The sequence below is a fragment of the Kogia breviceps genome, chromosome 3 (assembly GCF_026419965.1).
Source record: "Kogia breviceps isolate mKogBre1 chromosome 3, mKogBre1 haplotype 1, whole genome shotgun sequence".
NCBI classification, from domain to species: domain Eukaryota; kingdom Metazoa; phylum Chordata; class Mammalia; order Artiodactyla; family Physeteridae; genus Kogia; species Kogia breviceps.
The window spans coordinates 28139345-28165789 of NC_081312.1; the positions used below are offsets into that span (position 1 = coordinate 28139345).

Sequence of the window (26445 nt, forward strand, 5' to 3'; positions counted from 1 at the left end):
CCCTTATCTGTGGATCTTGCTCTGGTCCCAGCTAGGTTACCTGCTGCTTCCTCCAGGAAGCCTTCCAGGGCTGCTCTGCCCCACTGACCTCTCCTGTTCCAACCCTGAACCTTTCCCTTTCCCACTAGGACAATCAAGATAAGATGGGATTTGGGGGCGGGGGTTAAGAAAATTTCCTAGGAACTAAAAAAAGAATAAAATTGAAACAGACAGTATAAAAGCCTAGAAAATGGGGGATTTATGACACTCAGTAGCATTACCCAGGGTAAGCAGAGTTTTCTTGCTTCCCTCCCAGGGCCCTCTTGTAGGTAGCATCAACTTCCCAGAAGCAGGAGGCCTCAGCATTATCCTTGATGCTCTACTCCCTTCCCCACAACCAATCTCTCCACTGTATTCTCCCCCAGAAGTGTCTCAAACCCATCCCCTGCTCCCCATCCTGCTGACTCTGCCTTATTCATGTTCTCACCATTTCTTTCCTGGACTCTGCTATAGCTTCCTCATCAGTCCTCCAGCCTCATCTCTTCACTCCAGCCTTTCTACACCGAATTTCCTCCTCTCCTGGACTGCCTGAGGAATATCTCATACTTTAATAAAACTCAGCTCAAATGTCACCTCCTCCAGGAAGCCTCCTGGGACTTCCCCAGATAGGGCTAATCATTTCCTTCACTGTGTACTTTTCACTTACCTTATGAGAGTATTTATCTTGATGTGTTGGAATTGCTGGTTAACATGTCTAGCTACCCCACCACCCTTCATGGCAGCTCCTCCAGGGACACAGACTTTGGCTTTTACTTTGTATTTTCAGAGTCTAGCAGGGAAGCTGACTTTCATTACATGGCAGAAAATGCTCAATGGAGAAAGGAAGGGAGAAAGAAAGGGAATGGTGAATGCAATGGAAACTTTGCACAGCTGTAGATGCTTCAGTTCCTGAGCTGCCTCCTATATCTTGTGAAGGATAAGAGGTAATTTCCCTAAAACAAACTCGTACTGGTGCGTTGGGCCACCATTCTCTGTCACAAGGTTCACATGGTGCTGATGGGCCTTACACTTCCTTCAAAGCTGCTGAAGAGGCTTACAGTCCTAAAGAAGAAAGGGCCAGGGAGATTAGGCAACTGCCTAAGTTCTCACAGCCAATTTGTGACAAAGAGCATACTAGAACTCAGGGCTCTCGGGGGGGCCAGAGACCAGGGCCCTTGACACAACACCAACGGCCTCACTTCAGTTTTCCCTCCAGGAGACAGCATATAATTATCAACATCAGTATTTAGAATTTATATGCAGCTTTTGCTTCACTGGCTTTTCTATTATCCTTTTGATTAGTAATTCGGTGTGCAGCCCAGATGTGGAGCAAAGCCAGGGTAGGGAGGGGGGAAGCCGAGGGAGGCTAAGGCCAAGTAGGGGACCATGATCCCCTGTGAAAGAGAGGACAGAGGGGAGTAAAGGTGCAAGAGGGCACATAGACTCAAGGGACAGTGTCTTGTGCGGGGGTGGGGGATGTCTGTACAGATGCTATATGGGCCTCAGCTTGAGTGGTCCAAGAGCCTGTCTTGGGGCTTCCACTCTGATGGGGCAGGGGCAAGAAAAGCAAGAATATATTCAACACCCAGAGGTTAAACACCAATATCAACTCTGAGACAGACCACAAGGCTTAAGGAGTTCTCTGCCCAGCCCTGAAGGGAAGGAGACCCAAGCTCCATGACGGGGGCTCTTGGCTCCTATAGTGCATGCTAGGAGCTAAATGGAACTGGTCCAGATACGCCATGTCATGTGGGAGTGAGGGTGCCCCAGAGACCACCATTCAGTGTGCTATGGTATCTTTGGATGGGGGAGGGAGGACTCCCACTGCCAGAGCCTGGTTCTCAGTGCCTCCTTCCATCCCCAGTCCCAGCTTCAGCTTGCTCCAGGGTTTACTTTGCAGACCCCTATTTACCTTCAGAAAATGAGACTCCTCTCCTTTCCCAACCTCCTGGTACTATGGTGAGCCTAAACCTTGTAAAAAAAAATAGCCTCATCCACTCCTAACACTCAAGATGAGGATACCTCCGTACTTAAAAAATGGAAACTGATGGTGGGGGAGTGGGGGGCGCTGATAAAAAGCAACACAGTCAGGGAGACAAAGCAGCCGGAAACTCTGGCTGATATCTGAGGATATCAGGTACCACTCTGGGAGAAATGAGGGGAACATTCACCCACTGAGGGCCTATTTGGGGCCAACGTGTCACACATGTCATCTCACTTTGTCCTCATATGACCCCTATGAGGTGATTCAGCTCCCCCACTTTGCTAAGAAGAAACTCAAGGCTTTGAGAAGTTAAGTAACTTATTCAAAGTTATATAGTTAATAAGAGAGACACTAGGACCAAATCTTAGGCCCACAGTCTTTAAAGCCTGTGCACTTCCCAGCACAGCACTGTTATGTCGAAATCAAGGGATTTAATCTCTATGAGCCTGGCGTCTTCATGTGTAAAATAGAAAAAGAAAAAAAAAAAAATATATATATATATATATACATAGCCTCATAGAGTTGTTAAGAAAATTAAATGTAGGATAATATTGGTTAAAAACATTAAAACCCGGCGTAGTGTCTGGTACATAGTAGGTGCTCAATAAGTGGTTTTTGTTTGCTTGTTTTTCTTTTTAGGTCAGATCAATGTTAAAACTCCAGCTTGGGTGCCTAGGGGCTCCAAAATGGGAGTACCGCCCATCGCTTCTGGGGGAATGCGAGAGTAGGGTGAGGAAAAGGGCAGGGAAAGGGGGCTCGGCTCTAGGAACCAGAGACGCCAGTTCCAGCTGCGCGCCCATCGCTCCGCTGCCTCCTCTGGGCTCCCCCGACTTCCCGCCCCGCCCCGCCCCGCCCCAGAGCGGGTCCGGAGTGCCTGGTGGGCTGATTCCGGAGCGTAGAAGGGAGCACGGAGCACGGAGGCGAGAGAGAGGCGGCGGCGGCGGCGGAGGGAGGCGGGGAGGCGGGGAGGCGGGGAGGCGGGGGACCCTCCTCGCTGCTCTCCCAAGTCGGCGCGGAGCCGCCTCGGGCCGGGCTGAGGGCTGCGCGGCGGCGGCGGGGCCGAGTCAGGATGCGGGGCTCCCGGGACCGCGCCGGGCTGGGCGGGCTGCGGCGGCGGCGGCGGCGGGTGGCGGGAGGAAGCTGTCCGCGGTGCTGAAGAGGCGGCGGCGGCGGCGGCGGCGGCGGCGGCGGCGTCAGGGACCCGGGGCCGGGAGCAGAGGCGCCCTTCTGGGAGCTTCACCGAAGCCGCGAGGCGGGGGCGCCGTTGCTCACCGGCTCATGCCGGGCCCCCCAAGCCCCGCGGAGGAGGTGGGACTGCCCTCTGCGGGACAGGTAAGGAGCCGTCTGGGGGCGCAGCGGGAGCGCACAGCTGGGCGCCTAGGGGATATTGAGCTGGGGAGGGCAGTGAGACCCCTCTCAGCGATGGGGGCTCTGACTTCCTGCTGGCGGCCCGAGGTAGCGCCAAGTCCATCCTTACCCTTCCCCCTACAGGCTGGAGAAGCTGGGAGGGGCCTGAGGGACTGGGGCCCAGCCAGGCACCTGGGTACCCTGACCCTACACCACCAGGCCTTGACCCCGACCTCGGGCAGCTCTGAGACACCGTGCTCACAAGGAACTGATGAGAGTCTCTTGGACTCCTGGTACCCCAGTCCCCACCAGGGCTCTGCGACACTAGGGAAATCTGAGCCAGCTTCACTAAGCTCCCCTCTCCTCCTCCAAGCCTGTTCATAAGGGTGACGGGGTGGCTCTGGTCCCTCCTGCCTCAACATTTCTTTGCCCTCAAATGGCCCTTGGGCCAAGGGATGGGCCAGACCCATTTCTCCAGAGAAGGAGGGAGGTACCAGAAGATACCTCCGTTTTTTTCCTGTGGCCCTCTGGACTCTCATGGAAGGAGGCTGTGTTTGCAACACGCTGCTTGGTGCATGAGGGCAGAGCTGGGGAACCTGGGTCCCATTTTCTATCATGTGACTGAATACCGGTGACCCTAGACAGAGCCTCCATTTGGAGTCCTCCCTCTTTCTGGCAATGCTGAATGAGCTCATTCAGGCCTGCAAAGTGCTTCCAGTTCTTCAGAACAGAGTTCTCTGAGTAGCAGAACGGAGTGATCAAAATAAAACTGCGTAGAGGAAGACTGCCCTATCGCCGTGGCTGACCACTGCTTTATCCCCATCCTCTCAACCCAGCACAACTTCACCGTCAATCGTAGAAAGAGCACTAAACTAGGAGCTCCTAGCTGAGTGCTGGCATTTACTGCCTTTAGGCCAGTTACCTGAGCTCTCTGAACCTCAGTTTCCTCATACCTAAAGTGGCGATAAGGTAGCTGCTCTGTTCACCCCAGGGAACTGCCTTAGGAGTCAATGAAACAACGCCCATGATTGAAGCCTTGTCAACTGTATGCCGCCATACAAGTGTGAGCTGCTGTCACTGGACCCATCCACCAGTCAGGCCTGCTGGCGGAGACCTGATCATTGCCAGCCTTACTCCATTTTCTCCCAGCCCATCCATGGCTTTCTCTGTCCTTGGCCTTCCTGGGGCACCAGAGTAAGTGAAGCTCAACTTAGAAATCTTGAGGAGCCCAAAGGGTTCCCTCCCCTCCTCCTCTTCCTTCATCACCTATAGAAGACAATATAGGGTGAGAGTCTGACTCACAGTTTTGTTTTTTTCCCAAGAATCACAGATCTAGGGAAACAGCTCCTTGAAGGCAAGGATTTGTGTCCTTTTCATCTCTTTGCTTTCCTCCACACCTCCCCTCCCCCATAGCACCTGGAAGATAGTAAGGACTCAGTAATTGGGTATAAAATAAGAGAATGAAGTTTTAAAATATCTCAGAATAAAAGCATCTGACTGGAAGTCAACAGCCCTGTGTTCTGGTCCCAGATCTGCCACTGACTGTCTCAGGCAGCTCCCTTCCCCTCTGTGGGCTTCAGTTTTCTCATCTGTAAAAGAGGCTTGAGCTAGATGAATTTTAAGATTCTAAGCCTTGATGTTCTGTGGGGCTCTCTGAGGGCCAAGCCCACAAATCCCTCAGTTCTCCCTGAACACAGAATACCAGCTTTATTAACCTGGTTTGGAGAGTAAGTTATGTCCTCTCAGTAAAGAATTAGATTTTATTAATGGAGTAGAAGGGAACAAAGGAACCAGAAAAGGCCATGTATGGTTTTGGGGTTTTCTTCAGATTTCCCTCTCTTCCTTATTTCCCTGAGAAAGTCATGAGGGTGTACAGAGTTGCTGAGCTGGGAGGGTCCCTGCCTCCAAGCCAAGAGGCCAGGAAAGCACTCCCCCCAGAACATCACTGTGAGTAGCCAAGGGCCAGGGACCCAGTCCTAGGCCATTTCCTCCCAGGGATGCTTCCTGGTAGGGATCCCCCTCCTAAGAAGACTAGAGAAGGGCACAGTCAGGAAAGATCCATCCCTGGGGAGAGTTTTGTAATTTAAAAACAAAATGATCTTCTCTGACAATAATTTTCCTCAACTGTGGCAGGCCCGGTGATGTTCAGAAAAACCTTAGCTAATTGGCACTTGGGTAGAGCTGAGTAAGCCATGCCAGTGACCTCCCCGACTTACCCTGCAAACACCCAGCCAGGGTGGGGGAATCAGCCCCTCCCCCATGTCAGCACTTTCTGGCTCCCAGCTGTTGGTGCTGCACTGGCAAGAATCAGCTCTCAGCTCTCCAGGGTTAATGGACAGTCACTAACCCTCATAACAAAGTGACGGCAACGGTGGCAGCAGAAAGCATAGAAAAGGGCTTTATTTTCTGCGAGACTGGTCTGTCAGGGTGCTGGCCTACTGCGGGGACTAGAACAGCGCAGCACCCCTCCTTCTGCAGGTGTCTGGATAGACTTCCCACCCCCAGAGCTGTCAGGGTGCAGGGCACCTCTGGTCACCCAGGCAGACACGTCTGGCTCCTCTCCCAGCCAGGGAAAACTACCCACTGGCTACTTCTTATCTTCCCCTCCAGCCCCCTCCCTAATGAGGCTCCCATTCTGACCCTCTTCACAAGGCCTCAAAGGGAAGAAGAGAGTCAACCCTGGCACGTGACTAGTTGATCTCAGTTATCTGGAGCCGGGGGGTGGAGGGCGGGGTGGGTGGCAGGGAGATCTGAGGAAGAGGAAGAAATCAATGTGACATGGTCATTAAGAAATGGTGTGTGTGTGTGTGTGAAGAAAGAGACTGAAACTGAAATACTTACATGCAGGCCCCTTCCCCTGGTAGCACACACAAAATGACAGAGGCAGAGAATATCTGGAGAAATCTGTACATTATTAATTACCTTCAGATTCAAAAGGCCAATTCATCTGGGCATCCTCAAGGGACTTCCAGCCCTAAAGTACACCATTCCAGGGGAAAAAAAAACAGAAGGAACAGGCTTCAATTTGGGAAGAAGAAACATCCCAGATCTCTAGACCTTTGGCACTTTACAACCTCCTTCCCTTCTTAGGGGCTCGGTGGACAGCCTGCCTGGAGCAAAGTCCCCTCTGCTACAAGCCAGGGGACACTAAGGACTGATCTCATTCCTGCTCTTTGAATCCAGGTCCTCTCTTCTCTTGCCTCCTCCTTTATTCTCTCTCTCTCCTTCCTGCAGCTCCTCTACCACCCTGCCCCCTCCCAACCTCGCCCCCATGCCCCAAGCAAACCAAGCAGGGAGTGAGGGCCCGATGCTAGATGTGTTATCTTCCACCATTAGATGCACTATTCGATTCTAAGTGGTTGAGAATGAGCTGCTTCAGTGGGGAGACAGGTTGTTTCAGCAAGAATAATGATTTGATTTCCACCTGAAAATGGACTAATTTGAGTAGTGGTGTCACCATCCCAATTCTCCCAGCAATTTTCACCTTTGTCAGCCACAAACCCACCCCCGAGGCAAACCCACCCTCCTCTCTGAAGGAGAGGCCAGTTCAGCCTATAGGAGCCCCAGGTGGCAGTGGATAAAAAAGAGGGTGGACTGATGTTCCCGGGAAAAGAGCAACTGAGAAGCTTCCCATTGGAGCTGAGAAATGTTCCAGCTGTTTCTCTCTCTTTCCTGGATTTCCCCCTCAGCCCTCTTCTCCTCACTCTCCATAGGTCCTTCAATCATTCTCAAATCTCTCTCCAGCCCTGACCAGCACCCAGGGCTTCAACTCTATACATCAATTGCCAGGTGGAGTTTCTACTCTTATATCCCAAAGGCACTTTAAAACCAAACTCAAACACATATTCTAATTCTGCTCTTCCATTTGCGTGTGTGTGTGTGTGTGTGTGTGTGTGTGTGTGTGTGTGTTTCATTTTTCCAGCTTGGTACTTGATGACCCGTTTCAATCTAAATATTCTTTTTTTTTTTTTTCCAGCTTAGGAAACACGTTCTGCTTTTACTTCTTTATTTACTATTTTTCTCCTCCAGTGTCTCTGTTCTGTCTTTCTGACACTCCTGTTAGATGGATGTTCGATCTCCTGGGACTCTCCTCCATGTCTCTTAACTTGCATATCTTCCATCTTTTTGTCTTTTTGCTCTATGTCTTGGGAAATTTCATTAACTTTTTCTTTTACATTAAAAAGTTAGTCTTTAACTGTGACCATTCTATTATCCAGCTTCTCCATTGAATTTTTGAAAATTTAGACAATCATTCTCAATTTCAAAAATACTTTTTTTGGGTTTCCCTGGTGGCGCAGTGGTTGAGAATCCACCGGCAGATGCAGGGGACACAGGTTCGTGCCCCGGTCCAGGAAGATCCCACAGGCCATGGAGTGGCTGGACCCGTGAGCCATGGACGCTGAGCCTGTGCATCCAGAACATGTGCTCTGCAACGGGAAAGACCACAACAGTGAGAGGCCCGCATACCACAAAAAAAAACCCAAAAAAACCACTTTTTTGTTCTTTGACTGCTCCTTTTTCATAGCAGACTGTCCTTCTTTTATGGATGCAACGTCCTCTTAAATCTCTCTAAGGACATGAATTGAAAAAAATTTTTAATATCTTTTCTTTTTTTTTGCAGTACACGGGCCTCTCACTGTTGTGGCCTCTCCCGTTGCAGAGCACAGGCTCCGGACGCACAGGCTCAGCAGCCATGGCTCATGGGCCCAGCCGCTCCGCGGCATGCGGGATCCTCCCAGATCGGGGCACGAACCCATGCCCCCTGCATCAGCAGGCAGACCCCCAACCACTGCGCCAGCAGGGAAGCCCTTTACTATCTTTTCTATAACTTGAATGATTTGGGAATCTTATTGGGTCAATTTTCTATGTGTTTATTTAATCTTTCTCTTTTATTTTCATGTAGCTGTTTTTCATAATCCTCTGAAGTTGGGTGAGTTTGTTTCCCTAACAGGCCTCTCCTTTGAACAGGAATTGTTCTTACTTCTGGTGTTTGGGACTGTGAGTGTCTCTGTACTGATTTCTTCACCAGGAATTTTATCTGTTCTTTATCTCCTAGAAATTCCTCTGTGCTTCTGATCCACTGATATCATTCTTTTCTGTTTTCCAGTTTTGTTGTGATTTTATTCTTTTGAAAATATATGTCCTGTCATTTTAATGGAAACTTAAGAGGGAGAAGTCGTGGTCATTTGTGCTCAGGCTGCCTTCTTGAACCAACAGCTTCCCCCTAGATTTTTTTGCCTAAGTTTGTGGCATCACCTTCTACTTAGTCAAAAAAAAACCCCAGAACCTGGGAGTCATTTTTGCTCCTACCTCTCCCTCACTTATAGCTAGTCTCAGTCCTATTCATTTAGCCTCCTAACTACTCCTCAGGTATGACTCTTCATCTCCATCCATTTTGCTATAGATCAGGTTCAGATCCTCATCCTCTCCTGCCTGCATTTTTACAATATTCTCTTAACAGGACTTCCATTTTCACACCCTTCAAATCTTTTCTGCTGCCACCCATAGTGCTCTGCCTAAAACATGGGGATGACCATATCACTTCCTTGCTACAACCATCATTGGCTCCCCACTGCCCAAAGAAAAAAGCTTCTCTGCAAGGAATAGGAAGCCTTCCCACCTCTCTTGCTTGATTCCATCGATACCAAGCCACCTGGTTTCCCCTCTAAAACACCACCCCATGCTTCTGTGCTGTTTCCTCTGCTGGAAATGCTCTTCTCTCATTGTCTCACCTAATGACTCATTTATTTTTTTCAAGACTCAATTCACATGTCACCTGCTGTGGAAGCCTTTTCTTAGTCCCCACCGTCACCTCCACTCCCATTTCAGGACAGAGGTCCCATATCAGGGCACACATAACACACCATGGACTGCTAGCACAACTTACTCCATGGCATTGAAACTTTGTATTTGCTAGTCTGTATTCTCCGCTCCTCCTCAAAACAGGTACCACTTCTGGTTTATTTTTGCATTCCAAGAACTGGTCTGAATTGCTTAAGAAATGTGTGTTGTGTAGAACTAAATGTGCTCCAGCCAGATGTGCTCCACCCATCCCGGTACTGGAAAGTACTTTCTTAAGGAGGAAACTCAGCACACCTAGCTCACTCATTCACTAATTCATTCACTCATTCATGAAATCAACTGTTTATGGAACACCTACTATGTGCCAGGCAAGGGGCTGCAAATACGAGGGATAGACACACTCCCACCCTCTTGAAGCTCACGAGCTCTGGTGAGGGAGAAAGACACTAATCAAGGAATCACACATATATAAATAGAGACTGTGATAAGCTCTTGGAGAGGAAGAGCTGGAGCCTGGAGAGCAGATAACCAGGCAACCTAAATCTAGGCTGAGGATGGAAGGGTGACCTCCCTAAGGAGGTGACTTTTGAGCTGAGAGCTGAAGTATTCTGATGTGCATGGAGACAATGCTTCTGAGCAGTGCAGCTGTGAGGTAAAGGAGAGGGAGAGGACAGGAGCTGAAGGGGGGAAGTGGCACTGAGGACAGATGTTCCAGTTATCTGTTCCTGCCTAACTACCCCAAAATTTAGTGGCTAAGACAATGGACATTTTATTATATCTCACAATGTTTAGGGTCAGAAATTCATGCAGGTTTGAGCTATGTGATTATTCCACTCCATGTGGCATGGAGAGAGGTCACCCTGTGGTATTCAGAGGGCAGATGGGCTGGTTTGAAGAGTCCAAGATGGTTTCATTCATGTCTGGCATCTTGGGGTTGACCAGAAGGCTGGGCTCAGCAGGCTCAACCGACAAGAGCATTACACACACAGCCCCTCCAGCATGACGGCCTCAGAGTCATCCACAGCAGCTCAGGGTCCCAAGAGTGAGTAGTCTAGCGAACAAGGTGAAGGCTGCATGGCCTTTTATAACCTGGCCTCTGAAGTCTCATAGCATCACTTTTGTTGTGCTCTGTGGTGGAAGCAGTCACAAGCCCACTCAGATTAGACAGGAGGGACATAGACCCCTGCCTCTCGATGGCAGTCGGGTTTTACAGTTATCAATTGTTTAAGCCAGGGGAACAACAATATGTTTAAGTGCCATTAGGAAGGATCAGGAGTTTGGAGCCTTTGAAGACAGAGGAGAGAGAAAGGATAATCCATTGTGTTAGCTTCCTGAGGAGGCAGGTGAAGCAAAGAAAGCTGAATTCCCCATTTTCCCTCGACTCTGCTGCCTTCCAACCTAACCCCGACCCCTGACTCTTGCTCTCTTTACTGTGAGTTGCAACAAGCTGCAACCATGACTCCAAAGCTGGCTTGGGGGCTCTCTTGCTTACAGGCAAGAAATCATCAAATCCAGCCCTAAGCCATCTACAAACAGCCACCAAAGTCACAGCACTTCACAGTTTACAGAACAGTTTACATATTATCTGCCTGGAAGATAGTCTAGCACCTATTCTTAAAGACAGCACCTCTTCCCTGGATTGTAATCATTTCTATTTAATCCTCTGCCCTGCTAGGAAGTTCTGGCTTTTATCTGACAGTTTAGAAGCAATCTCTCTTGTTGCACTGAGAGATAGTGGTCAGAAGTTGAGCTCGCTCACAATAGCTCTGTATTTATTTGAATCCAGACCTTAAAGTTATCTAGACAGCCATCTTTGGGCTGCTAAATCACCGGCAAATCTCTTAATCTTTTCTTAAAGCTCCCATTTCCCTTTCCCTTCACTAAAGCCCTGGTTTTAACCCATTCAAGACCAAGTCTTCACCATTCTCACACCCACACCATCTATCACAACCCTCTACACATGGGTAGGCTCTGAAATGTGTAGTAAATGAAAGGCCAGGATTTGGACTCAGTTAAACCTAGGTTCAAATCCAGGGTCTGTCACTGTTTAATCTTGGGCAAGTTACTTACCTTTTCTGAGCCTCAGTTTCCTCATCTGAAAAATTAGAAATAATAATAACCAATTTCATGAATTGTTGTACAGTTTTGAGATAAAGTGTGTGAAACACGGGGCTCATGTGAGGATGCAGTAAATAGTAGCTGTTATAATTTTACAGCATTCTGATGAGGATTGGCCCCATCCTCCTGGTCTCACATCACACTGTCCCTGTGGTCTCTCTCTTTTATTTATTTATTTATTTATTTATTTATGGTTGTGTTGGTTCTTTGTTGCTGCACGTGGTCTTTCTCTAGTTGTGGTGAGCGGGGGCTACTCTTCGTTGCAGTGCACTGACTTCTCATCGCGCTGGCTTCTCTTGTTGCGGAGCACGGGCTCTAGGCACACAGGCTTCAGTAATTGTGGCTCGCGGGCTCTAGGGCACAGGCTCAGTAGTTGCGGCGCACGGGCTTTGTTGCTCCTCGGCATGTGGGATCTTCCCAGACCGGGGCACGAACCCGTGTCCCCTGCATCAGCAGGCGGACTCTCAACCACTGCGCCACCAGGGAAGCCCCTGTGGTCTCTTTTTAACAGTATTCATGGTGCCTCTTCCCAGACATTTCAGAGCCCACCAGGCAGTGCATGCAAAAAACTTCCTCTAGCCCGACGCCCACAGCTAATCCTGAACTTGATGCTGTTCAGGCCAGCATGAGCTCTGATCAGACAGACCTGGGTCAAATGGAGCTCTGTCAATCTCCAGCTGTGTGTTCTCAGAAAACCTATTTAACCTCTCTGAGTCGCATCCTCCCCACCCATGTGAAAGAGGATGGATTCAATGAGATACTTCATTTGAAGCACTTGGCATGGTGTTCAAACAAAGCAAGCACTCAATAGATGGCAGCTGACAAGTAATGACACCAGAGCACAGTCGCTCTTGAGTCAGACTTCCAGGGTCCATGCCCAGCTCACCACTCACCAGCTGTGTGCCTGTGGGCACTTATAACTTTCATATGCCTCAATGTCTTTATCCGTAAAACGGAGATAATGATTCATAGAGTTACTGTAAGGATTAAATGAGATAATACATCACATTTGGAACAGTGCCTGGAACACAGTAAGAATTTAGTAAGTGTTGAGGTGTTATTATTTCATCCTTTAAATTTGAATTTTTTGGAATTTCTATATTTAGGGTACATTGATTATTAGTAGCATGTAGTTGCATTGTGTTGTTTTAAAAATTTAGCCTTTGTCTTTTTTAAAAAAATCAGCTTTGAGGTATAATATACATACAATAATAGTCACTAATTTCAGGTGTACAATTCAGTGAGTTTTGTGAAATACCTGCAGTCATGTAACCACTACCATGTTTCTCTCTTCTGTGGAATCTTGGCACCTTGACCCCTCAAGTTCTTGCTCCCTTGGTGATTCTTCAATGCCTTCATATTTTCCCCTAGCTTTTCTAGCTATCACTGGCTGGTTCGGTGTGACACAAGTTAGTCTGCAGCTACTGGAAAGGAAGCCCTCTGTCCTATTGTTATTCTCCCACTAGAATTATAGAGTCAAAATGAGCGTTTAGAACAGTTCCCGGCACGTTGCAAAAAGCTCAATAAGTAAGTTCTTCTTCTCCCAGTAGAATCCCAGGGTCATGTTGAGCTGAGCTGTTAAAAATCAACCCCTTCCACTCCTTCTACCCTTTCCATACATTTTATAGATAAACAAACTAATGTCACACTGTATGACTGGAATCCAGTGCAATCAGACTCCCGTGGGAGGCTGAATCCACTCCAGTGGATTCCTGGATGGTTTCCTGTCCCTAGTCTGGGAGGTGTTATTGTGCTCTCCTTCCCCAAATCAGGGCATGGAAAACCTTAGGGCCCGGTTCACTTCTCAGCTCAAAAGGAAACAAGCCAGGGACTGTGGCTTCACAGACGCACCTCTCTCCCTCTCCTCTTGCGGGGCTCAGACCTCCAGCCATGACCACACGTTTGGAGCAATCTTCTTTCATTCAGAATCCCAGACATCTCATGTTTTCCTCTGGAGCTGAGTGCACACGTGTGCGTGTACATGTGCACACACACACACACACACACACACACAGAGGAACATGTTCACCAGCAAGTGTGCATGTATACAGTACCATAGACAGTTTGGAAGGACACACAGTCCAGGTGAGACCAGGCAATAGAGGTGGAGATGAAAATTGCTCTGCATCGAATGCTGGTCCCTTATTGCAGGGAACAGAGAGAGAGAGGCAGCCCTAAGCAACAGGCCAAAGGTCAGGCCAGGCCAAGGGCAGAGACGGCTGGGCCTGGAGCCCAGCCACCACCTCCTGCTGGCCAGGACTCAGTGCTGGGTCCCCAGGATCAGCTCAGTGAACTCCTGTGTGGCCCTAGCAGGTTATGGAAAGAACATGACCTGTTAGAGAACCGTGACCCGTGGCTTGACTGTGAGAGGGTTACTGCAGCCCCTGACTTGGTGGAGGTGTGGGTGTGAGTATGCACTTGCATGCATGCATGTATGTGCGTGTGTGTGTGACGTGCCTCTCTGTGCATACTCGGGGGAGCGGGGGGCAGGTTTTGATGCTGTGCTCAGCCTCCAAACTCAGAAGGAATGCCCCAGCCTGGGGAAGTTTTAAACTGATTTTAGATAATTTGGCTCAGAAGAAATCCATTTTTGCCTGGTTTAAAAGTAGTGCATGCTCATCGTAAAAAAAATGAATGTGGAAAACAGAAAAAACATGGTGTCAAGAAAAAAAAAAAAAAAGAAAACACCTGTGCTCCCACCCCTGGAGATAATCACTGTTGTCATTTTGGCAGAGTTGAGATTACATGCACATACGGTGTTCTTTTCTCCCTTCTCGCTGAATCTGCAGAGAGCACTTTCTCATGTTATTCCTCTCTGCAAACCTGTTTGAAGGCCTTGTACCGTTGTGTTGTTGCACCATAATTTACTTAACTTGTCCCCAAATGTTAGACGTTCAGGTGGCTTCCAGTTTGTCCCTACTGTGGAAAACCCGGGGTGAACGCACACTTCATGTTTGTGCATGAAGTGCTGAGAAGTTCTGCCTAAAGGCGCCCTCAGGGTATGCGTGTGTTGAGGGGTTAGAGAGCAGTGATCCAGGCGAGGCTACGTGGCTTGGGTTTCCGAGGCTCAGCTGGGTGTACTTTGACCAAGAGAGGGTGGCTGGTAGGAGCAGGGCGGTGAGCTGGGACACAGCCACTCCTGCCTGCCCTGGACAAGCACCCTGCAAATGCCCCTATGGTCTTCAGAGCTCCAGGGCCTGATTCCTGGACACAAGTATCCCTCCTTTGCTTCTGGGGGATTAGAGCTTGGCCTCTTGCTGAGGCAGAGCACAGGGCAGGGGTGAATCTGATGCATTAATCTGTTCCGAGGGCCCTAGCGTTGGTCTCCCCGGCCCTACTCCCTCAGAAAGGCCCCTGTATACCTCTGCACACATGGATGGAGGCACAGAGGGTGGGCGAGGTGAGCAGGGGCAGGGGCCAGGTGGAGGGGCAGGGCCAGGTCAGGGGCAGCCCAGGGGGAGTGGGAAGCTGGGCAGTAACTCCTTGGCGCCATGGCCCATTTGGCAAATAGACGTGTTGCCTTTCCTTTGCCTCCCTCAACCCGCTGGAGGGGCCGTAGTGGGGAAGGTGGCAACTGCACTCACTGGGTGCAGAGTGTGCTCTGCTCTTCCTGACTATTGAAGAAGGTAGGGAGTGGGGGGATTTCACTACTGACGGGCTCCTTGAGGCTATGGGATCACGGTATATTAGTGCCACCATCACATCAATGGCTGTTTAATCCAACCCCTCTTGTTACAGATGGAGAAACTGACGGTAACTGTGCCAGGTCAAAAAGCTAATAGGGGTGGAGCAGGAATGGAAACTCAGCGTACCTAACTGAGTACATGTGCCTATGGTCACATGTCCTTTGGAGCCACATCTGTGGGTCACATCTGCTGGTGGAGGGAGGCTGTGACAGGGGCTCCGAAGCTGCCCTTGGGGGTTAGAGAGACTAGCCCTGCTGGGAATATGCCCCAAGGAGCCCAGGCGTGAGCGTGGCCCTGTGAGGCCTCTGCCTTGGGTGCCCAGCTCCCCGGCAGCAGCAAGGAGCCCTTCCATGTCACTACAGTCCAAGGGCTCCCTCCCTGCATGTTTGCCCTCTGGAGAGGAAGGAGAGAGAAGTAATGAGGCCCCTGCATTTGTCAGCCGCCCCGAAAGTAGTGACCTAAGCTCCCCCCCTTCCCCAGTCCCTGTATGTGGAGAAACTTCTGCCACAGCTGGTTAATGCACCCACAGGGCCTCCAGGCACATAGCAGTCCAGTGTCTCCAGCACCACTTGTGCCCCTCCCTGGGTGAAGAGCTGGGCACCTGGACCACATGCTCTTCTTTGCGCCCCTCCAGGATTCTTTGTTAGACATTCTTGGAACCCCAGCTCCAAGGCCTCACCTCTCGGGGGCTCAGAGCCTCTGAGCCAGGGGCAGTCTCTCCTTGATCCTTTGCCCCGAGGCAGGCAACAGCCCACCCTCTGCCCTCATAGCAACCCAGCCAGGAGAGCCTGGGCCCCCATGGACACTCCCTCACTGCCCTCTCCCAGTCCTCCTGGCCCTCTTCCTCCCCTCGCTCTGTCCCATTCCCTGGGCATCATTTCTGGGGCCGTGCTCTGTCTTTAAGGCTCCCCAAGAACCAGCTTTCTAGAATCCAGCCACTTCTCTTGGGGAAGAAGAAGTGGCCTTTGCAAGGCTTTGGCTGTGAATTCTTGGTGGGGAATAGGACTGGGGAAGATAAACTCAGTCTGGAGGGCAAAAATATCTCACCCTTTAGCATTAGCAGAGCACCAGCTAGAAGGCCAAAAAAGGCCCTGGACAGGGATGGGGGTGAAGACAAGTTCTAAAGCCCAGAAATGAGCATAGCAGCCCCTCCCACTTATAATCGACAACATCCTTGCATCTCGGCCATCTCTTTGGATCCTCAAAACAACCTCGTGTGGTAGGTAGGGATTATCATCTGCACTGTACAGGTGAGGAAACCCAGAAGGGCATGAAAATTTGCCCGAAGTGTCAGGGCCAGGACTGAGTCTCCAACCTCCAGGTTATAAATCCAGGGCAAGACATGACCCTGGCCTGCACCAGCTTCATGATGTGCCTGGGAGGGAGACCGCAAGCCTCCTGAGGCCACCTGGAGTGCCCCTCCTCTCTCTCCAGACCCCACTTCTACCTGCCACACCCCAGAGTGTGTATGGATTTGCTGTAGACACACTCAAAAGTTGCCTTTTTCTCCTTCAGCCAGTCCTGAGCACCCACTATGCGCCCTTCCCAAATGCACAGTAGGTGCTCAGGGCTGGCTGAAAGAGGAAGAGGCAGCCCCTGAGGGTGTCTATATTTCCAACTGGGATGTGCAAGTCCAGACCTTAGCACCCAGGAAGCCTTGCCCCAGATCCCACAATTTGCCTTATAAGGGAGGTTAGCCTAAGGTGCATCCCCCTAAGACCATACCTGGGGAGAAGCATCCTTCCTCAGGAAAGACTGACCTCTGTGAGCACATGGTATGTAGTGAGCTCTGAGCGAACGGTGGTCCCACCAACCCTAGAACAAATCCTCTGGCAACCCAGCATCCCACCTGCCACCAAGTCCTGTCAGTATCTCCCAAGGCCGGCCCCCTTTTCTCCATCTCCTCACCGCTGAGTCCCAGTTGTCCTCAACTTACCTGAAGCCATGGCAAAGCCTCCTATTGGTGTCACAGTCAGTCCAAGCCGCCCCCCCACACACAGCCACAAGAAAAGCTTCGGGACCCAAATCTCATCCTATCACCCCTGCCAAGATCCCTGAAGTCCCCTTAGACCTAAACGGGGTTGCACGGTCTGGGCCTGCACTCCATCTCACACCCTTCTCTGTACCCTGAGCCACACCAGCCTTCTCTCAACTCCCTTGCCTACCATCCTTTATTCGGCCTCTCCGTGAAACGTGTCTCCCCTCCTCTCACCTCGTCAGCTCATCTTCTTCCTCCAGATCTCAGTTCAAAAGCCTCCCCTGCGCCTCCGTGTCAGTTCTATCCATCGTACATTCTCACACCCTCTGCTGTACTTCTCCTTCAGGGCAGGCGTTTTCTCCACCAGTTGTAAAGCTCCGGAAGACAAAGTGTGCATCTTTCTTCCTCTCCTCGCTTCCCGCCCTTCTCCCCATCGCATCCCCAGCATCTGTCCAGTGCCTGGCCATCGCTGATTCTCAATAACTGTGTGTTGAATGGATAGATGAATGAACCAACTCTATGAGGTAAGTACTGCTGCTATCTATCCCTGATCTGCAGACAAAGAAACGGAGATTCTGAGGAGTTGAGTGGCCAACCAAGATCCCGCGGCTGGCCAGTGGTACAGGCAGGGTCTAGAGCAGGTCAGACTGCAGAGTCTGTGCTCTTCACCACTTCCGGTCCTGCATCCAGAATGCCGGCCTCAGTGTCTGTCCTGCTCTCCCAGCAGGCTCTCTGAGGACTCCTCAGCTGGCCACCCAGTCCTGGGGCTCTGGGGCTCTCCTCCCCAGAGCTGCCCCCAGAACCATGGAGAGTCTGAGTGAGCTACAGAACCCACTGCTGCCTCGGAACCCCGCACACTTCCATGGCCCCTACCCCTACCCCGAGGCTTCTCCCGCCTGGCCGTGCCGGGAGAAGATCTACTCCTACCTCCTGGGTGGTGCTGGGCCTACTCACGCCCACCAGCTCCTGGACCCAGGATCCCTGCAGCTGGCCGTGGAGGCCTGGTACAGGCCCAACTGCCTCCTGGGGAGGGACAAGGTCAAGGAGGTCAGGGCAGACAGCTGCGAAACCAGCTTCACAGAGAGCAGGGAGCCCCCCGCTGGGCCGACAGAGCGGTCCACAGAACCCGGCCAAGCGGAAGAGGATGTCACCATCCAGACTGTGTCCTACGGGGTTCAAGAGGAGCTCCAAGGCCAAGAGGACGACCAGGAGGAGGAGGAGGAGGAGGTGAGTATGTGTGTTTAAAATGCAGATTCTTGGGCTTCCCTGGTGGCGCAGTGGTTGGGAGTCCGCCTGCCAATGCAGGGGACGCGGGTTCGTGCCCCGGTCCGGGAAGATCCCACATGTCGCGGAGTGGCTGGGCCCGTGAGCCATGGCCGCTGGGCCTGTGCGTCCGGAGCCTGTGCTCCGCAACGGGAGAGGCCACAGCAGTGAGAGGCCCACGTACCACAAAAGGAAAAAAAAAAAAAAAATAAATAAATAAATAAATAAAATAAAATAAAATAAAATGCAGATTCTTGGGCTCACCTCCAGGTATTGAGATTCTGTAGGCCTGGCTTGGGGTCCAGGAATCTGTATGTTACCAAAGAAAAGGCACTTCTGACACAGGTGCTATCTATACTTTGAGAAACACTAGCTTGGGCTATTTAATTTTTTTAAGATTAACTGCATTAGGGTATCTTTTTTATTGAAGTATAGTTGATTTACAATATTATGTAAGTAGGTGTACAGCATAGCAATTCACAATTTTTAAGGGTTATGAATATTTAATTTTTTAATAGCATTTTTTTGTCCTTGTTTTTTTTCTAGCTCGATCGAGAGATAATTGGTATATAACATTGTTTAAGTTTAAGGTGTATAATGCCATGATTTGATTCATGTATGTATTACAAATTGTTTACCACAATAAGGTTAGTTAACACATCCTTCACCTCACATAATTCCCATTTTGCTGTTGTTGTTATAGTGAGAACATTTAAGATCTACTTTCTTAGAACTTTCAATTGTACGATGCGTTGTTAACTACAGTCACCACGCTGTATTAGATCCCCAGAACTTATTCCTCTTATAACTGGAAGTTCATACTCTTTAACCAGCAACTCCTTATTTCCCCCACTCCCCAGCCCCTGGCAATCACCAATCTGCTCACTGTTTCTATGAGTTCAGCTTTTTTAGATCCTACATATAAGTGAGATCATATGGTATATGTCTTTCTTTGTCTGACTTATTTCACTCAGCATAATGCATCAAGATTCATGTTGTCCCAAATGGCAGGATTTCCTTCTTTTTATGGCTGAATAATATTGCATTGTACATATAGATATAGATAGATGATAGATAGATGATAGATAGCATTGTCTTTATCCATTCATCCATCCACCTATGGACTTTTAGACTTTGAGGAAAGTTCACCTTGTTCTTGTTTTCTTGATTATATAAGTAATTTAAAGTCAATATAGAAAACCATTCAAAGATAACTATTATTTTAGTGGATGATCTTCCAGTCTTTTTTACTTATGTGTTTTTTTCCTACCCTACTCCCCCAAAGAGATCTTGCTATACACAATTCTACAACAGAAACTTTCCTCTTTAAGCAACATATTTCAGCTTTGCTCCACATAATCTAATATTTTCTACAAGGTGATTTTTAAGGGTTACATGGTATCCCATTGTAGGTTCTTCCATCACTTATTAACCCAATCTCCTGGTCATTGGGTGTTGAGATTGTTTCTAATCTTTCACAATTACTATCCTATGATGAACATTCCGGTATGAGTATATTTGTATTCTTTCCTAGTGATAAACTCCTAAGGGTGGAATCACTAGGCCATTCACTGTCCAAGCTTTTGGTAGAGAGTACCGAGCCCAACCCACACTCCCACTAACAAGAGACGGTCTTCCCGTTGCCCCACTTCACTGCCAATGGGTGATCCCGGGCCAGGTTACAGGAGCCCACTCATGTTTTGCAGAGTGATGCAACCTCGACAGAGAGTGAAAGTGAAGACAACTTCCTTACGCTGCCTCCCAGGGACCACCTGGGTCTCACTATCTTCTCCATGCTCTGCTGCTTCTGGCCACTGGGCATAGCTGCCTTCTACTTCTCCCAGGGGGTAAGAGCCCGTGGGGCCCAGGGCTTCTGCTCTGGCCACCCCGCTCCTCCGGGGGGCCTGGGGTCAGGGCCTGGTGGGCTGGGGCTGTTTTGCTGGGTGTGGGGATGCTCCCTTTCATCAGCGCCTCTCTCTCCTTAGACCAGCAAGGCCATCTCCAAGGGGGACTTCCGCCTGGCCAGCACCACCTCCCGCCGGGCCCTATTCCTGGCCGCCCTCTCCATCGCCATCGGGGCGGGTCTCTATGTGGCCGTGGTGGTAGCCCTGGCAGCTTACATGTCCCAGAATGGCCACAGCTAGCGGCCAAGAAGTCCTGGCGTCCTGACTGCCCTGCTCCACCTGAGGAGGCAGGGGGGCTTGGGGTAGCAGACTCTCTGGGAAGTCCTGGCCCCTGAAGACAACTCATGAGGGTGGCTTATTGGGAGGAGGCCTCCCAGGCTGCAGCCTGAGGGGTGCAAACTTCACTTCTTCCTGCCTATTGCAACCAGCCTAAAGCAGGGCTGGGAGCATCACTCTCCAGCCCAGGCTATGTTGGGAAACAGGAGAGGGTAGGGCTGCCCACCTGGCCATCCAGGCAGGGCCTCCCTCTAGCTGGGAGCTCTCCCCATTCTGCTTATTTCCTAAAGGGTCTCCTGCCCTGCAAGCACCCCACTACCCGACTCTGTTAAGCTCTCCACAGAGAAAGAACAGATTACAGGGAGGGAAAGGGATGCTTGGGGAGAAGAGGGGCTGACCCAGTCGTTGCAGCCCACAGGAATCTCCACCTGGGACACCCTGACCTTCCCCAACTCCACTCTCTGGCTCATGATGCCCAGACCTCAGCCAGCCAAGAGGGAAGTACCTAGAGACATAGGGACCCCTTGGTCTTTCTGGTTCTGGAGGGTGCTTACCTCTCCTGTGGGCTTGTAAGACAGTGTAGATTCTAGGTAGAGAGGGGACATCTCGGGTATATAAACTCTGTACTGAGGGCAGGTTCTTGGAGCGTCTCTGTGCAGGAACAAAAGGCAGATGAGATGACACAAAGCCTGGAGGGCCCTGGAATAGTGTTGCCCCAGTTCCCCCAACATCCTTTCCTAGGCTCCTCCCTGGGGGCTCTGAGCTGGCACCACCCCAGGTAGACAGAGAGAGAGTGCCATCAGCCCAGCAGCCACTGAGCTGGACCTTAGATCCAGCCCTGTGGGAACATAGTGAGGAGACCCTGAGTAGTGAGTGAGATGAGGGGAGGGACACAGGCCTGGCATGGCAGCCTAGCAGCCCAAGAAGTCTTCCTAGAGGAGGTGAGCAAGGTCTAGATGGATAAAGAGAATGTATCTAAGGGATACTATGGGATGACCCTTAGTCTTCATGGGCAGGGATGTAGAAGGAGCCTCCCAAGGGGGGTTCAGAGCTGTTTGGATTATGCCTAGAACATCCAGGCTGGAGCCAAACTGAGGGCTCCACCAACTCAAGGAAGAGGAAGGTCAGGCCTGTGTCTCAAAGGCCAGTAATGTTTTCCCACCTCTGAATGCTGGGCCCCTGGTCAGCCTTGGAGCTTCTTCACTGGCACCCCGGCTCAGAGCTGCTCTTAACACCCTCAACCTCTATGAATCCTCCACAATTCTAGAGACATCCAGACAGGGAAGAGAAGCACATTGCGAGGGCGGGCCTTTCAGAGTTCAAGCTATGGACCTCATTGTGCACAATCTGCGGACCTGGTCATTCCCGTCCCCCATCCAGAGCTCGGGGCTATGAATCCACCAACTTGTCCCACCACCCTCTCTAATCCCAGGCGTTACCCAGCCCTCCATTCCCTGCATCGCCTGAAGTCTCACAGGCCCAGGATGAGCAGTTTTAATGTCCCATTATTGTATATAATTATCCTTGTAATAAACATTTCTGTAACACCTGGTGCCCTCTGGGCCTCTTACTGTCCTCGCCTGCCTCCACCTTTGCCTGCGTCCATTTCTTCCCCAAGACTGACCTCCATCCCCAAGTCTACCGCTCCTGGCCCCTAGCAGCATGTTCTTGAGAGGACATGCCCACATCCGGGCCTTAGGAGAAGGGGGAGGCACTCTGGCTTGGAGGACTTCTCTGCTCAGAGTAGCCTGGATGCAGGGTGATGGCGTGCATTTGACTCTGCGAGATAAGGCAAGGTCCATGCTGAAGAAAAATCCCTTCTAGACTCGAAGGCCTTGGAGATCAGGTGGAAGGGATGCGATCCAGGGTGACTGAGGCTCCACTGAGCTGCCTGGAGCTATCAAGGGTGGACACAAGGTACGGGGTCACCAAGGAACCCCATTTCCCCGATACCCTCTCTAGAGTCCCTCATACCTCCCTAACGGGGGCTGTTCATGGGTGGTATGGGGAGGAAACCATCTCTGTCTGCCTCAGACTACAGCCTCAGCACCCAATGCTCTCGGTCGCAGGCCCCCAGGAGCCTGCCTGGACTGGCGGAGGGGCCAGCCTGTCCCCTAGGTCACTGCGTGGAGGGCGCTGCCACACTCGCACCCCCATGGGCCTACTTGCAAGACACAGCTATGGACACACACACACAGTTGCACAGGCTGGGTACCCCTGAGACAGAGATCAGCTCATGACGTACATTAGGAGGTGCTCTTGGGATAACATTTGAGGAAGGGAGAAGAAGGCCGATCTGAAGGGCGGGGAGGCCAGGCTTCGATGCCGGCCCAAATGACTGTCTGGGCCGACCCAAGGTGGGGTCTGGATCCAGGATGCCCTTCAGAGTTGACCCAAGGTAGGACGAAGGGCCAGGCCTTTAATGTCTGCTCATCAAGCAGTCACTGGATGTGGGCCACCCAGAAAAGAGCTGTGACTCTCAGCTGAGGCGGATCTCTTCAGCTGCAGCTGCTCCCTAAGCGGAGGATGCCCTGAGGGCTGACTGCTGACGTGGCACCTGCAGCAGCCGGAGGACTAAGCCCATCACTCCTGCGGGGCCCTGAGCAGCACATCACCGCGCCCACCGCACCCACCAAGCAGCAGCAGACCCGGTGGTGCCACCGAGATCCCCTCGGCATTTACCTCCCCACAACGAAGGCTGCTTCCCGGGAACTCTGTGATACTGGGCTCACAGGCAGGATAAGCCAAAAGTGACTTCAACCACTGACGGATGGAAGCCGGTGGACAAATAACCCCAGATTTCCCGGCATCTGGAAGGGAGGACGCTAGTCATATTCTACACGCTCTCAGGGTTCCCCAGCAGGACTGAGCTTCAGTTGCCTGCAGTGGCAATTTGCTTAAAAGCATGTCCCTGGCTGGCTGCCCTCCTGTCCCCATCTTCTTCCTTACTCCCCTGCTGTGCTTCCTGGGATCAGCTCCCAATAAACTACCTATGATCGAACCCTTGTCTCAGAGGGCCCCAGGGGAACCCAAACCAAAACACAGACACGCACGCACACATGCACACATACACACAGCATGTGCGTATTCACACATACACACAGGCGCGGGCATGCAGTCACGCACTCCTTTGTGCACGCGCGCGCACGGGCACGGCCCACACAGGCACAAATGCTTCGTGCCCACACTCGCGTGTGCCCACACGTACAGCACGCGCACATGCCAGGGGTGAAGCAGGAGACGCGGTGGCTGAGGAGACCCTCCCGTCCCCGTTTGGTCTGCAGTGTCCCTGTCCCCAGTCCCATTGGGCCCCGGCCTGGGCAGCTGGCAGCACGGACTCCAGTCCGGGCCCTGCTCGGGCTGGGCAGGCTGCCTCCCAGCCCTGACAGCTCCCAGCCCTGCAGAATGCTGCTCCAGGCCTGGAGACAAAGGAGAAGCCGCCGAACGATTTCCTATGTTCAACCCTGGTCCTGTTCCCCACCGTCCTCACCCCATCTTCCCTCAGCTGCAAAGTCAGGCTCTGCAAAAGAAAATGGAATCAGAAACGTAGCCCCTAGGGACTTCCCTCCCAGCCCCCTTGGAAGGGCCCATTCTGTGGAGCCTGGGCTCATCCTGATCAGTCCCTGCCACTCTGGCAGGGCCCCCTCCCCTGTCACGCCGAGCCTCTGGGCATGCCTGGGGCACTTTAGGCCTCCTGCTTCCCAGCTCTGCCTGTGTCTCACTGCCTGAGGCTCCTGGGAAAAAGGAGGCTTGCAGTTACCCCACTTCCGGCTGGTTCCTCAGGCTGGCAGAGAAGCTGGGGGCGGGGAGGGTCCCCTGGGTATAGGCGCCCATGATAAGCTGCAGTGCCAGCACATCTGTGCAAATATTACCAATTATTTTACTCACTATAAACACCCAGCAGGAAGGCAGGGAAGCAAACAACTCAAATTGTTTAAAATAGAAACCGAAATCGCTGCACAGGGAAGTCAGGGCAGCAGGCAGAGAAGGGGCCGTGTACCAGGAATCCGGGGTCTCCCCCACCCACTGCCCTTAAAGTGCACCTGCTCCCCCTGCCCCAACCCTGCAACCCCATCTCAACTTTCTCCTCCAAAGGCCAGGCAGAATGAGATTGGAAAGGTCATCACCTGGGGGGTAGGGGCCCAACAGGCCCTGTGCAGGGGAGGGAGGATGGCCGAGAGGGGCAGACACAAAGGAAACAGGAGCCTGTGGTTCAGGGCAGCTGGGCTAAAATGCTGTGTGGAAAGGAGCTGGGGGCAGGAAGCCTCCCTTCACTGTACCCAAGGGCAGGGGGAGGAGGGGGACCCTCAGGTGGCAGGCCAGGGGCCTTGGGATGCTGGGCCAAGTGAGAACAGTGACCTGCCACTCACTCTGAATGAAAGGAATTTTTCTGATAGTGGAAATGACTAGAAACCAGCTCCCTGAGGGGCCCAGCAAGCCTTCCCTTTCCCTCCCTCCCTTCCCACAAACGGGGTTGATAGATAGCAGGTCGCTGACACAGTCACACGGGTTGTCAAAATGCTGAAACATTTCCTCACCAGTTGATAAACAGGCCCTGTCCCAAGCCCCCCAAATATTTCCTTTCCTGCCTTCCTGGTCCCTCCCCCAGGACCCCCAGATGCCCTCCCCCAGGAACTAAAGGGTTAACGATGGGCACAGCAGCCCCCCTCCCCCAAGTGCTCAAGCAGCCTGAGCTGCCCTGACTGTTAAATATCTCAGATGTCAGCCCTGCCCGCAAAGACATCATCTGTGTGCCCACGGCCTCTCTCCTCCCCTAAGGATGCTCCCGGGGAGTGGGCTCTAGACAAACCCACCACTCCTCAGTCTGCCCTTGCACCCCTGCTTCTTCCAAGAGGCAGTCCCAGCACATTTCCTGGGTCTAGCCAGGCCTGAACCCCACCCGGAGGACAGGAAGCGGGTGTGCTGAGGCAGGGGCCCGTGGCCAAGTTTTCAAGAATATGAATCCGGAATGCTGCAGCGGGAAGGAAACCTGGAGGTGATCTAATCACAGTCCCTGATGCTACGGAAGAGACAGCCAAGGCCCAGAGAGGGAAGTGAGTTGCCCAATGTCACACAGCGATTTATGAGCCAAACCCAGGCCTCGCCTCCCAGGCCCTGGAGTTGCTGAGCTAGGCTGGTGATGTCGCTGCCTGCTGTGGAAACGCTGAAAACCCAGGGAAGACTGTTGCCTCCGCTGTGAATATTAACAGACTTCTTCCCTGAGCTTTCCTCCTGGGCTGTTTCATGCTTCGAAGACTGTCCCCTGCTTCAAAGGCTGTCCCAGGCAGCCCCTCCCTGGGGCTGGTACCTCGGCCCTTCTGTTTTCGTGGCGTGGCAGGGTGGGGCAGGAGGGTGAGAGCTTTGCTTAGCCTGGCTGCTCCAAGCTCACAGCAGTCCCCGCCACCACCATGGGCGCTCTCACATCCTCTCTGCAACGGGCGGGAGGCACTGCTCTGGGACGTGGGGGACCCACAGAGATACACAGATGTTCTGAACGAAAATAAAAGGTGCTCATACGGCCCATCTGCATTTCCAAATACTTCCAACCTACATCCCTTGAACTGCTCTCACCTCCCTCCCTCTAAAGGGCCGGGCAGGCTTGAAAGCCACTTGTACCACGAGGAAATGACAGAGAAAGGAATTCCCAGAGGGCAGGGTGCCCCCAGAGGCGGCCAGGAGGGGGACAGAGGGGACAGCGGGCATGTTGGCAGCAGAGGGCAGGGCTAGCAGTGAGGTGGCAGGGGCAGGCCACGCTGACAGAGCACCTCTGGTGCAGAAAAGATCTCCACTCAGGCTCCCCCTGCACTGAGGCAAGTGTTCCTCTCCCCATTTTACAGACTGGGAGAACGAGGCCAGCAAGGCTCTCTTTCCTCCTGGTGCCACAGCTCAGTGAATGGTACCATCATGGTATCTGAGCAGCTGACTTGGCTCCACCCTTAACCCCCCGACCACACCAGTCCCATCTGAGCCCAGCTCCTGGTCATTTTCCCCTCCTTCATCCCCTCAAGCCCTGTCCTAACACTTCTACTCAGAGCTGGCTGAGAGGTGCAGCCTAACACAGTGGTTGAA

General features: G+C 51.8%; 1 protein-coding gene across 2 annotated transcripts; it reads left to right on the forward strand.

The window, feature by feature from the left end:
- The first annotated feature begins 3170 nt into the window (after nucleotides 1-3170).
- SYNDIG1L (synapse differentiation inducing 1 like) lies at nucleotides 3171-21928 on the forward strand. Of its 2 annotated transcripts, XM_067030655.1 has the most exons (5): nucleotides 3171-3334; nucleotides 17280-17457; nucleotides 17658-18160; nucleotides 19903-20043; nucleotides 20182-21928. In XM_067030655.1, the coding sequence occupies exons 3-5, from the start codon at nucleotides 17738-17740 to the stop codon at nucleotides 20338-20340; spliced, it is 723 nt and encodes a 240-aa protein (XP_066886756.1). In that variant the 5' UTR covers nucleotides 3171-3334; nucleotides 17280-17457; nucleotides 17658-17737; the 3' UTR covers nucleotides 20341-21928. The 2 variants fall into 2 exon arrangements, with proteins under 2 accessions (XP_066886756.1, XP_058911893.1); XM_059055910.2 differs by lacking the exon at nucleotides 3171-3334 and having other exon boundaries at nucleotides 17661-18160.
- Nucleotides 21929-26445: the final 4517 nt, after the last annotated feature.